Source organism: Netta rufina (genome assembly GCF_964035555.1).
Source record: "Netta rufina genome assembly, chromosome: 6".
NCBI classification, from domain to species: Eukaryota; Metazoa; Chordata; class Aves; order Anseriformes; family Anatidae; genus Netta; species Netta rufina.
Genome location: NC_140129.1, coordinates 2,763,025 through 2,775,650, shown reverse-complemented (window position 1 = coordinate 2,775,650; position 12,626 = coordinate 2,763,025). Strand labels below are relative to the sequence as shown.

Below are 12,626 nucleotides of genomic sequence, written 5' to 3'. Positions count from 1 at the left end.
AAATGAAGCACCTTAAATTCATTAGGTCTTAACTTCCAGACATGCTGAGCAAGTGCAGCTCTCACTGTTTCAGCCAGAACAGCAGCAGTAGTTCTGAAAATCAAGTCTGCAGTATATCAAAGTAAAACTCCTCAAAATGGAGATTGCCAGCAATCAGAGAATGCGGGTCTTGCAGTCTAGGTTATGAAGTGATTCATATCCTACCCTATGAGTCATTACAAGACAAATTAATAACATCTCCACTAGTATCTGAAATAAAACCACAGCTCTTCATTCAACTAGCTCAAATGTAAGAGTTTGTAGAAGAAAGCTGATAACATTGCTAAAAAAATCATGAGGTTTCCATACAGATCTGCACGAAATCAGTAAGAAGAACATCCCAAGTTTTTAGGTAACTGGCTAACACCATAAGCAGCAACAAGTAAGGTTTTAAAAAATGATGGATTGAAACGATATGACTGCATTATAAGTAACGTCCCGTCTTTGAGGATAAGAACATCATAATTTATTGGTACACAAAATGGCATCATCTGTGGGGAAGGAACCAAACAGAAAAGGAGACAGAACAATTCCACTCACATTCGGAGGAGGGCTTTATAAAAGGGTCGTGTAAAGAAGGCATCCAGCAAATATTGATGTATCAGAGCAAGACCAAGGATTCGACCACTAAACCTGAACCTAGAAGAGAAAGAGTTACAATCACTGTACTGAGACTGTGTTTTGTACACTGCTCTGTCATCAAAACCTACTTATACTTCCAAACAGCATTTTAAAATCAGACTGCTATATCTAAATTGTGGTGTGTTTTTGTTTTGTTTTGGTTTTGGTTTTGTTTTTGTTTTAGTTGTTTTTTAATTCTTTTATTTTCATCTTTCTTTTACATTCTCACTAGGGCACAGAAAAAATGCAAGTCTGCTGAGTATGGAAAATCCCTAGATACCTAAGTTGCAACTTCTCAGAAATGTCAAATCTGTATTTAACCCATTCAACCTTTGCAATGCTATGCTCTTTTTAAAAGCACATATTCCAAAACGATAGCCACTATTTATTTTCTTCAGACATTCCATACAGAATTAACTTGGTTTTTTGTCACTGCAAAGCTGAAGGGCTTCCCCTCCTACCATTTCTCCCAGCCTGGCACTTGTTGCTGTGTTCTTTTTCGGTTAACTTACAGTGGCTCATTGCTCTTTTTAAAAACAAAACAAAACAACAACAAAACAAAACAAACAAACAAAAAAAACAACACATGTATATTAGTGCTCTCCAGCTCCACGTCAAAGCAATCTAAATGATCTTCAATCCCCTGGTGGCATAGTGGAGAGGAGTTTGATAGATTTCAGATCAGATGGCAGCAACTTTGTAACATTTAGGGTCTTTGCAAATATGCCCTTGAGAATAAAGATCCATTGTGAAAAACCCTGTACATTTCTGGAACTAGATTTTAATGCTCCTAATGTTTAAGAAATCATTTTTCTTAATCTTTCTGTTTATGCATCCTCAGCCACATTTCACCTGGAAAGATTAGGGCTTTACTGTACCTGCCTGTACACAGGCTTCACAAGATGAGGATGCAACACACAGAGCCTCCTCCTTCCATGCATAACTGCTTGTCACAGATACTTTTTCTGAATTCCCCTTGAGGCTTTACAAGAGCAATGATGTCACTGGCACCAGCACTGCCCAAAAGAGAGGGCTAATGCATCCCTCACCCCAGACAAGGTCTCTGGTCCCACACTGTGGAAGCCAGGGATGAATACAAAGTGCTGGCAGAAGCTTCACAGCACCAAAGGTTCTTTCTCCCCTTTTTGCCATATTGTTCTGCTTTTCTGGGACAGCACAAACCATTTTTTGCTGCAGTGTTGGAATTCAACATGTAGGTTGCTTCAACTAACTGAACATTTAATTTTCAACATTTATTTTTCTATTCATTTTTAAAACTAGTAATGAGATATCCCTCAGATATTCACTCTTCACAACTGGTTTCCAGTAAATAAGAGACGAGTTCATATCTGTTGTACACAGATGAGCAGATGCCATCCTACTGTTACTGTAAGCTAACTACTTACACGGCACAATTCTCCATTAATATTCACAGAAAACCTTTACCAGCTTTTGGAGATGCCATGAGAAAATGATGATGAGAAAACTATTTAAATTGGCTAATCATTGTGAAAATGGCATTAAAACAATCCTTGCCAACTATTTTAGAACTATGTGTGTATGTACAGACTTTTGCTTAAGAGCTATGCAACCACCAGTCTTTTTTCTCCCCTGTAATTAAGATAACCTCCATAGATCTGCTTCCAGTAGATACGTGTTGGTGTTGGTGTGTGTGTATGTGTCTCTCCACCCACTAAGGAGACCTCATGCTTTTTAGGAAGTCCCAAACAAATTATATACAGTAACACCTATTTGAAAACTCCCTTAATCTACTTAGTTGACAAAAAGCCAATGTTTCATGCACTTTTTTCAATGCACAAGGAGTTAATATTGCTTTCATGAAATGACTGTCTGCTAACGTACAAGAAATATAGAGTTGCACTGTGAGATAATCCCATGACACACGTTCCAAATCACACTTTTGCTGACCTTGTGAGAAATAAGATCATTTAAAACCACCACAAGAGAAAACAAAATGAGGAAATGCTGAAGAAATGCAATTATTTTGCTGCTGGATAAAAAGATAAAATTATGTTTTATATGTCTGAGCAAACATGAAATGTTCCCTGCAAGTGAGAACAGCAGAAAACAATCTGAAAACAAAGAAAGAGAAATAATTCTTACCACTCATGGTGATTGTCTACAAAAGCAGACATGGGACTTATTTGTACTGTATAGGTATCGTTAGCTGAATATTCAAACAAACCATAATATGGATTGAAGAGCTCTCTAGATACCAGGAAAAAAAACTCTCTTGAAGGTCCACTGTAGTCCAACCTTTAAAGAGAAATTTGACATTACTACATATTGTTTATTGTGTGCAAAGGAACACTTTCTCAAGTTTACATTCCTTACACTACATTTTCCATTAAAATTTCCTAAGATTTTAACCAGAACCCTTATCCTGCAGATTGCTTAATGCCAAGGGATGTGAAGTCCTTGTGGGGATCTTCTGAAATGGAATGGCTTGGAGGACTGGAATGAAATGCTCTATGCAGACTGCCTTCATCAAAATTTTTGGCTCCAGCTGTAATGGTCTTTTGCCATGGGAATATAACCAAATAAATGGAGGAGGGGAGGGGAGGCGAGGAAAGTGTCTGAGAGGAGAGGGAAGAAACATGAAAAGATCCAGCAGTAGACCAGTCTGCATTGGACAAGTTAAGAATGAAAATGAAAAATAGTCATATTTTGTCCATGCAGACGTACAACAATAGGACAGTTTGAAGGGCAATATTTCTGTTTTTCCTAGCAATATAACCTGAGATTACTTAAGTGATTTATCTTTCTTGGTCTAAATTTTCTTGTCTGTCTTCCAAAGTTGAGTGCATTTAAATGTCTTTTGGAGAGTGTATTTCCTTTGGTTTTTTGCTATTTCAAGATTCCAGTACTAATGAACAAGGAATCTAAATAACCCCTTCTTCCTGAATCATAAACAAACTCATTGCTGACAAAGCACTAACACCGAGTTTTGACATTATGCTGCAGGTCACCAGTGAAATGAGTTGAGTACAAAGTTAATGCTTTGGTAGAGGTAGAAAACTAGAGATTATCCTGTGTGGAGCAGAGTTTACTATAATCTTAACAAATATATATTGAAATGCTTCTTCTATAGCTTGAAGATTTCATGCTTAACTTTTACAAAGGTCTTGCTTTAGTACTACAATGGACAGCCAAAAGTATCACAGAGAAGGTCAGCTTTTACATAGGACTCCTGCAACTAAGGTTTTGGCTCATGAACTTTTCAAGAAGACAGACACGGATGAGAGTGGTTTGTAAGGATGAAGTTGTCAGGCAAGTAGAAGTTAGGTACAATTATCAAGTTGAGGACAAAGCCTCTTTCTTCTGTTGAAGGAAAAATATTTTCCCTTCAGTCATTTGGAAGCACTTAGCTTCTGCTAAGTTTCAGAAGTGAAGTACTGAAACAGATTCTTACCCTGGCAAGAAGGACAGATTCCATCCTCAAACTGCAGGAAAAAATAACAGTTTGATATCATGGACAACTGTTAGATCTTAATCTTGGCACAAATACCAGATCAAGAAAAGGGTCATCTGGAAGACTCTTGCAAACTTCTGGGATAATTAGATTCACTATGAAATCTGAAGATGGAATAGAAACTGTGTGCTTGACTATCAGCCATTGCACACAGCTCCTTTTGTACACAGTGTTATTGTGAGTCATGTTAAATAAATCAATCATGAGAGTCCTGCACTGTCAGTCAGATTTATCCCACAATTAAAGGCTTGGCACAAGGGTGAGAAAACTTCATACAAGAGGTATGCAACCACACAACAGCTGCAACTGTGGGGCATTTGGGTATTCAGGAGCAGAGCAATATGTTGTTGGCAACATGACTCACGTCTCCCGGGAAGCACCATTAATACTTCAGCTTTACCACTCTAAAATGCAAAACAGCTTCTGCTAATATTTAATGGAATTTAGGGAAAGTAACTTTAAAGAATCATATTCTTTGCATCAAAATTTTCTTCACTTTCACCACGTGAAACATGAATGCAAAAACCACTAAACTAGCATCACCGTCACGACTGTAGAAATTGAAGAGACTGACATTGTGAGACTTACAATAAAAGCTGTATGAATGGCAATAAACATGTCTGAATTACCCCACATACTAATATACAAACATACAATGTATACATATTAGTAAGTACATATAAAAAAAAAAAAAGTTACTCAGAGTTTCACTCTGTGAGGATTCAATTTCCCTTACTTTAAGTCTTACATCAAGACTTTACGAAGAGGCAAAGCAATGCGACAGTGAAATTCCAATGAACTGTCTTAAAAAAGAAGCAAGTAGGAAACAATTCGCCTCCAGTATTCCTCCTCTCCTCCACCCTGACCTGTCTTTCTACACCTAGCCAAATGAATAGTTTGATGTGATACGTATCCTTGCACCATCTCTGATGAAACAATACTGTTTGCACATATCCTTTCTTCATTCAAAACAGATTTGTAAACAGAGAATTGACGTCATTTTAATTTGACTTTGCTCTTAATTAACTCATTCTTTCCCATTAGGAGAGAGTCTTGTGTAAAGCTGGATATAATGACAACAGTATGTGTCACCTCCATTTCCAGGTCACTCTTCATCTTTCTGTACTGAGTGATGAAATGCAAAAGTCTGATGTCTGATGAAAGGAGACAGTCTATCTGGATCAATCTCTATCTCATGTATGATTTTCAAATTTTCCCTTTCATTTTTAAATCTGAGTCGAGGTTGTAGCTGTGAAAGTAAAGTCTGGTAGGGCTGTGTAAGACAGGCCTTGTTCCTGCATCCCCACCCTGCTCCGTCAATATAGTGTAATCTCATCCTGCACCAGCCTTGTCATTCCAGTTCTGAGCTTTTCCTCAGACAGCATAGTGATATTATTTATATGAACATGTCCATACTTGGCTCTCAGCTGTCAACCTTTTTTATTTTAAGACTTCAGTAGATCCGTATTAAGACTAAGCACTTCAGGGTAAACTTTAAACAAACAACAGTATTTAGGGTTTTCAAAGACAGATTAACTTTATCTCATCTCGTATGAGATGTTTCTATTACAATATAGGTGTTTTAAAAACTCACACATCACACGGCAGTAACACACGCTACAGGATTCCAAGAGCTGTGTGCTGCAGTTTCCTAAATATCAAGGAATAAAGTTTTGAATGTATTTACAAATACATTCATGAAATGTATCCATAACAATATCTGTACCTAATGAAAAAGGCTTTAAGATCTGACAAAGGGGACACAAAACAAGAGAGACAAAATAGGCCGATAGTGCGTTGTTCCAGTTTCACTTGCAAAGAAAATCTAACCACATCTTGCCTTGTATGGCACATCTGACAATCTATAAGACGTCAGACTTTCCTGAGACACAGACTGAGCATTCTCTGAAATGACTTTGAAATATCAGCAGTATCTGTGTCTATCTGACAACTGGCAACAGCCTAATTGCTTTTATTTGTGATGCAGGCCCTGGCCTAGAGAGACAGTGGGTACCTCCTGCAGCTCTGAGGGCCTTCCGCTCCCATTGCCTTATACACGAGCTAGGGATTAAACATCTAGTTTATTCTGGAAGCATCCCCCATCCAACAAATGGCAGATGTCTTTTAACAAGCACTAGAGATATAATGTCAGCACTGACAGAAAAGAAATATGAATAACATGAGAAAGCCGTTTGTTTTTCTCTTTGCTTTCCCAGCAACACTCTGAAACACACACTGACTATTGTGAAAATTCACATAAACACATGTACTACTTCTGCAAAGGCAGGATGCATTACATTTCACAAGGCCTAAAAAAAATAATCTTGAACAGCTGTATGTTCTAGGCTTATATATGTGGCATTTCCTGACCACAATCCTTCCTCTTTTCACTCTAGACCACAAAAAGTTTGGTGAAACAGCACAGCTGCAAGACAGAGTTTTGAGATCACATTTACTTCCCTGTTCTACTCACCCTTCTTCCCCAACAAATGTGACATAGAGCTTATTTCTCTGCAGGTCTTTTCTTGAGTAACCCATAATCTGGTTGAAGGCATCTTCTAGCAAGTGATCTCGCCTGATGATTAATCTGAAGAGCAAAATAATTTCGAAACAGCAATTCATGAACATGAACCACGCTTGGACACATTTATTTACACTACAAAGTAAGAGGGTGACTTACTAGAGCACTGATACCTATTTTTGCTGGATAATTTGATCCAGATCAGGCAGCTTCTGTCTGTTAGATCCCTGAAGCATCTGACTTTACATTTCAGTAAAATGTCTCTTGTACAGAGATGTATCATTTTAATTTTTTCTACTCAATTTCCTCCTTATATTACAGCCACAATGGGAAAGATCCTGAAGTAAGCATTTTCAAGTCTAAAATCCTTCTGTAAGGCTGGGCCTTTAAATCTGTCTTGTTGTAAGCAAGAATATAACCTTTTATGTAGAAATCAATCTCTTAACAAGGCAAAAGATGGAGTTGTGTGAAAGTCACTGAATGATAACTCCAGAAACGAACATCCCTACATTATCCCCAGCATAGGTGTGATGGGACAAGTTTAGAAGCAATTTCAATTATTCCTCCAAAATCAGACTGAGGCATCACCTGTAAAAACATACCATACCTTTTAACAGAAAAATGGTGGGAGTAAGGAAACATCATAAAGATCTGAAATAAGAGGTGGAAGAATCCTACTTACTTAAACATTTCATCTTTTGTCAAAAAAAAAAAAAAAAAAAAGTGTTTAATTAGTTTCCTGAAACTTGGCTTGCCTTATATTCAAATAGTGCCTTACGCATGTGTTTGATCACTCATCAGACTGAAGGTGGGAGCTGTGCCCCACACAGAGGCAGCTTGCCCCTCCACACATCATCTTGCAAAGCCCTTACTGGCCTTACTGCCTGTGCAGTGATCAGTCCGTGGTTGCAGGGTTCTACCCTGCAGAGGAGGTAGAAGTGGAGAGGAAGAAGCCAGGAACTTGCATGGTACCTGTGCAATAAGAAGACCCAGACAGCAGGCAAAATGTGCTGGGGTCCTTGTTTGAAAAAAAGGAGCAGGTCAGTGTATGCCTGGGAAAGGAACTCAGGGAAAACTTCTGTTTGAAGCCAGGCTGTCTTTTGACTTAAAAATCCACAGTGTGAAGGCAAATAGGTCAGATAAAAAAGGGTGCAAGAAATGTAATACATGTAGATCTTACAGGTAGCATCTTTACCAGCTATTTGCCCATGTATTCATGACAAAATCTTTATAGATTAAGCTTTAACTGCTTATGATTTACTTACATTACGGGATAATAAAGTTCAGTCCCTGGCCTCTTAGGATTGTCTGAACAACATGATTTGAACCCTGTTTCAGTTGTGGAAAATTTTTAAACAAGGTCTTACAAACCAAGTCTGAGCTCTGCACAAATTCCTGCAAAACATGAGGAGCGACTGGCTGGGGAAAAATCATCCCTTATTCTAACAGAAAAAAATGTTTAAAAGGGTTCTAGTGCCTCATGGTTAAGGGAGACAAGTAGAGCAATGATTTGCATGGGAGGAATTGTACTTTTTCATTACAGTTGATTTTGATTTGCCTAAACTATGCAAGTTTTTACCTGGCACAAGACTTACAGAATTATGAAGGTATCTTTGATGAAGATCCTTAACATAACAGTATGTAATCACATGATTGCCAAATAAATGAAGCAGGAAAGACTTCATTCTAAGCACTCCAGCAGTCAGAGTGCTGAACTTAAAAATATTAACAGTTTTGCAAGGTGATCCTTCAAATTTAACATTTAATTTTATGAGCCCTCTTTAATAAGAGCTCATAAAAGAGAACCTCTTTATTAAAGAGGACCACAATATCAACACAGGCAAGGATATGCAAAAGATAAGAACTGCTTTTTTTCAACAGAAGAAGGCAGAAGAAAATATAATTATTTATAACATAGCAACTGCTAAAATAGAAGAGTTCAGATGCCTCCTGTTCTGCATGCCTTTTCAAAAAGCACTTTTTGCCGCTGTTTTAGTAGTATTGTTCATATGAAAATACAATTGTTGGAAATATGGAAAAGAAGAGCTTAGAACTCACTGTATCCTCTGCTGTTAATCACATGCTGGCACTAAGTTTTTTATGACAGGCTTTATATTTCCAGAAGTGCAAAGGTAACCATAACATCTACATTCCTTCTAAAGGGAAGAAGCTTGTAGACATGCAAGACAAGGCAAACTGCCTGAGAAATTAATCCATTTTCATGAGATTCTTCAACATACTTCAATTTCCCTGGGCCTTGTCCATATCCTTTAGTCTCCAACTTCCTGTAAAAGTTCCTCAGCTTGGCTTCAAAATCTCTTTTGTAAGGAGCAGGAGCTCGGGCATTGGCACGCTGAGTACCTGCAGGAATAAACAAAGAATGAGCTGTAGTGACATGGATTGATTAATATCCCATGCTCTACCAAAAAGACTAACAGCATGGGATGTGTTTGGTTTAGTCACCTTTATAAATGAGTAAATGCAGTGTATCCTCAAATACGCTCTGCATCCAAGAATTTCCAGTTGCTCATTTCCAGTAGTATCATGTTCCTAAAGCATGCCATAAAAGTGCAAATCCAGGTGAATGCAAAAGATTGATTTTAAAAAACGGCACGATCAACTGGAAAGACTTAATTTTGTTTGTCACAGACACTTTACACCTAACCTTTAAAACAGTTCATAATCATGAACTTGCTCATAAATGTTCTGCTCTGTTCTGTTTTTAATATTCTCGGGAAAAACAAGATCTCAGAAATAAAGTATAAATACTGTCCTCTGCTGTTCCCCAGTTGAATATATCACGCTGAAAAAGGAAGATTTCTGGAAATTCCCCAGTGGAAGTTTTCTCTTGGGAAAGTACAAGGAAGAATGGAAAAGGTACCAGTTTTAAGCTTGTGGAACTTTTAGTTTGTATCTGCAAGAACACATGTGAAGATCTAAGTGAATTTCTCTTTGAGAATGTGTTTTTGAGGGTCAGTTTCTTAAAACTTTTTTGAGGGTCAGTTTCTTAAAACTAGAAAGATCTGTATGCCCAAAAATTACATACCCACCACATCTGTGCATGCAAGTCCAGTATATGCAAATCAAGCGTTCAGTCTGATCTGTTCTGAATATTACAACTATTAGAACTAAAATTCCACTGGATAAAAACTTCCTGGATAAATTACTTCAATTGATTCAATTGCAAGAAAGTGTGCCAAAGAGGCAGTTAACCCTAGCCCTGTGACTTTCATCTTCTCAACCCTACTTTTACATTAAGAAATTATTTCCCTTTGTGAGTGTGAAGGCATCTCCCCCTCAAAAACTCAGAGGATATTAAAAAATTTCTTATGTCTTACATTAAACATAGGTTTCTAACTACTTATCTGTAACTGGGGATCATCTAACAGGTCCATAATACACAGGAAATACAGTTTAGAAGAACGCATTTTAAATGTGTTTTAAATTGTATGAGTTCTTACATGAGTTTTCTTTTGTCTCCCGGTATGAAACTAAGCCAATACAGAAACATTTCTTGCTCTTAAGGGTGATGGCATGATAAGGTAAAATTTCAGGTTAGAAGAGAGAGAGAACATGCACCCTCACATGGGCACAAGAACAGGGGAAAATCCAGCAGCTTGCTGAGCCACAGCCTACGTGGGTCTGAGAAAAAGGCAACGAGCACATCCTGCGGAAGTGGCTGCTGGAAGAAGCTGCAGTTAGTCTCGTTGCAGAGACCAGAGAGGGAGGAGTGAGATCAGTATTAACACTGAGTGCCATTCACTGGTGTTTAAAAGACCTATCTGACAAGAAAGACACTTGGCACTTGTTCGAAGCTCATGGTGACGTGTAGGAGGACTAGCAAGTGTCAGGGAATCCTCAGAGCTCCAATGGGAACATGCAGAACCCCTCTGGAGAAACAAATCACGGTCTTTGATTAATCTACAGTGGTTATCCTATTTTACTGAGAGCAATGAAGGTTTTGAATCGTATGCTTTCTCAGCTGAATTCTCTAGAAAACTTACATAAATTTGAAACTGTAAACAGCCTTTTAATTATTGGCTTTTTCCCCCTACTTTGTTTATTCCGCGTTGGGTCAAAGTAGGTACAAAATGTAGTCACCAAAAAATGCAGCCGAAGCTTACTTTCATCTTAACCCTTGAGGGAAGTTTTTGCTAAGAAATACCACAGAATGTAAATCTGGTAACGCATTACTTCATGGCTCAGAAATCAGCAGTATATTATTCTGTCAGCACATGACAAGTTCTCATTGCAAATCAGATGCATATGCCAAGAAATTCCTGGGCAATTATAGTGATTACTTCCGCCTTGGGAACAAAAGATGTTGGTGGAAGAGCTAAAAAAATGCAGGTGATGTGATGATAATCACATTTGATTTTCAAAGAGATTATATTCTAAAAAGAGCAGCTTCATGACTATTCATCTTTCCCAAAAGAGAAAGTACAACTGATTGTGCCTGATCTAAACAATGGATCCTTAACATGAAACCTCTTGCAGTGCAGCAAAGCCAGTTTAGCTGATGAAAAAACAGAGCCTCCATAGAAGTCATGGGCCATTTATAATTTCTGATCAAAAAAAAAAAAAAAAAAAGATATAGAACTTTGTTTGAAAACCAACACAAACATGCGGACTCCCAGGCAAACAGGGAGATTCAATGGTCACTGTATCTTTTTCTCTGCAATAGCATAGAGACTAGAATTTTGAGAAGAATGGGACTAAAGCCATCACTGTTCATTCTTTACAGTGTGCTACTTCTTTGAGGAATAGACAAGAGTATCACATGTTATAGATTAAACACATTTTGAAATACTCTGTTGGACTGAAGCCCTGCCCAGCATGCTTTGGTGTATGTACTAATAACAAAGAAATTACAACTCTGAAAGCCAAAAATGTTTTTACTCATAAGAGACTGCCAGGTTTGTAGTTAGAAGTAAGATGCATACATGCAGATTCTTCCTTTCTTTGCAATGAAGAAACAGAACTGGGAAACAGTTCTAGCTAAACCTTTTATGTACCTAAAGCATCAGTTTTGCACTGCAGAATGCCATAAGATCATTAGTATCTTAGGATACTTTCTCTGAATAGGTCCTACGGAAGTCCTATGCCCAGTAGAAGGACGAACTGCCACTCAGGACATACTTACGAATGTTTTTAGTCTGGCCGCCTGAAAAGGCATAGCTTTTTGTCCTGATGATTGTAGACCAGGAAATGCCCATGAAAATCACAATACCTCTTCTGATAAAACGTTCTAACTGTCTGGAACTACCCAGCATTGGTTGCAACCCAAAGGTTCTCATTTATCTACGTTTTTGTTCTCTAATTTGTAGAAATCACCCTAGGACACATCTGACATACCTTCTTGAGAACACGAAGAATAGTGACATTCGTGAACTTCATTATTGTACTTAGCCTTCAAATGTCAGATGAAACTTGCCACATTTGATATAATTTAGTTCTGATCAGAAACATAATTAGTTAATACATGAAAAATCAACTTCCTTCCACTCTGATGTATTTTCAACCTCAAGATGTTCTCATTCGAACTCACATTGAGACACAACAATCTGGCTTTACGTAAATTCATTATCACTTACTGCCCCACAAACAGCAACATTCTAAAGTAAACTTAATAGATCTTGTATTTTTAATTCATCAAGATTGTCAAGATTTGAAGGCATCAAGATCCTGGCATTAGCAGTCACTTGGTTGTTTCACATCAGGGAAAAACAAGTTTGCATGTTTTTACAAGTCAGAACAAAATAATACACTCTGGAGTTGGAATACACCAGTCTTTTCTACTCACAAAACACCTTGTGAGCCCAAGGCAAAGGTTCACGTTTGATAGTCAAATTCAATCACACTGGCTGGCTTTGCTCAAAAATAGGACTACATCTTTTTTGTTCCTGGAGCAACAAGAGCTTGGATCTTCTTAAAGGTTGGAAGTCATTTCAT

General features: G+C 37.8%; 1 protein-coding gene across 5 annotated transcripts in view; it reads right to left on the bottom strand.

Annotated features, from left to right (window-relative positions):
- HECW2 (HECT, C2 and WW domain containing E3 ubiquitin protein ligase 2) overlaps positions 1 to 12,626 on the bottom strand; it is a 163,465-nt gene that overhangs the window by 18,764 nt on the left and 132,075 nt on the right. For all 5 annotated transcript variants that reach the window (XM_084289277.1, XM_084289278.1, XM_084289281.1 and 2 more), the window contains 4 exons: positions 8,915 to 9,035; positions 6,627 to 6,740; positions 2,785 to 2,937; positions 580 to 678 (listed from right to left, as the gene is read on the bottom strand). In XM_084289277.1, coding sequence (XP_084145403.1) covers positions 580 to 678; positions 2,785 to 2,937; positions 6,627 to 6,740; positions 8,915 to 9,035 — 487 coding nt within the window. The remainder of the gene's footprint in view (positions 1 to 579; positions 679 to 2,784; positions 2,938 to 6,626; positions 6,741 to 8,914; positions 9,036 to 12,626) is intronic.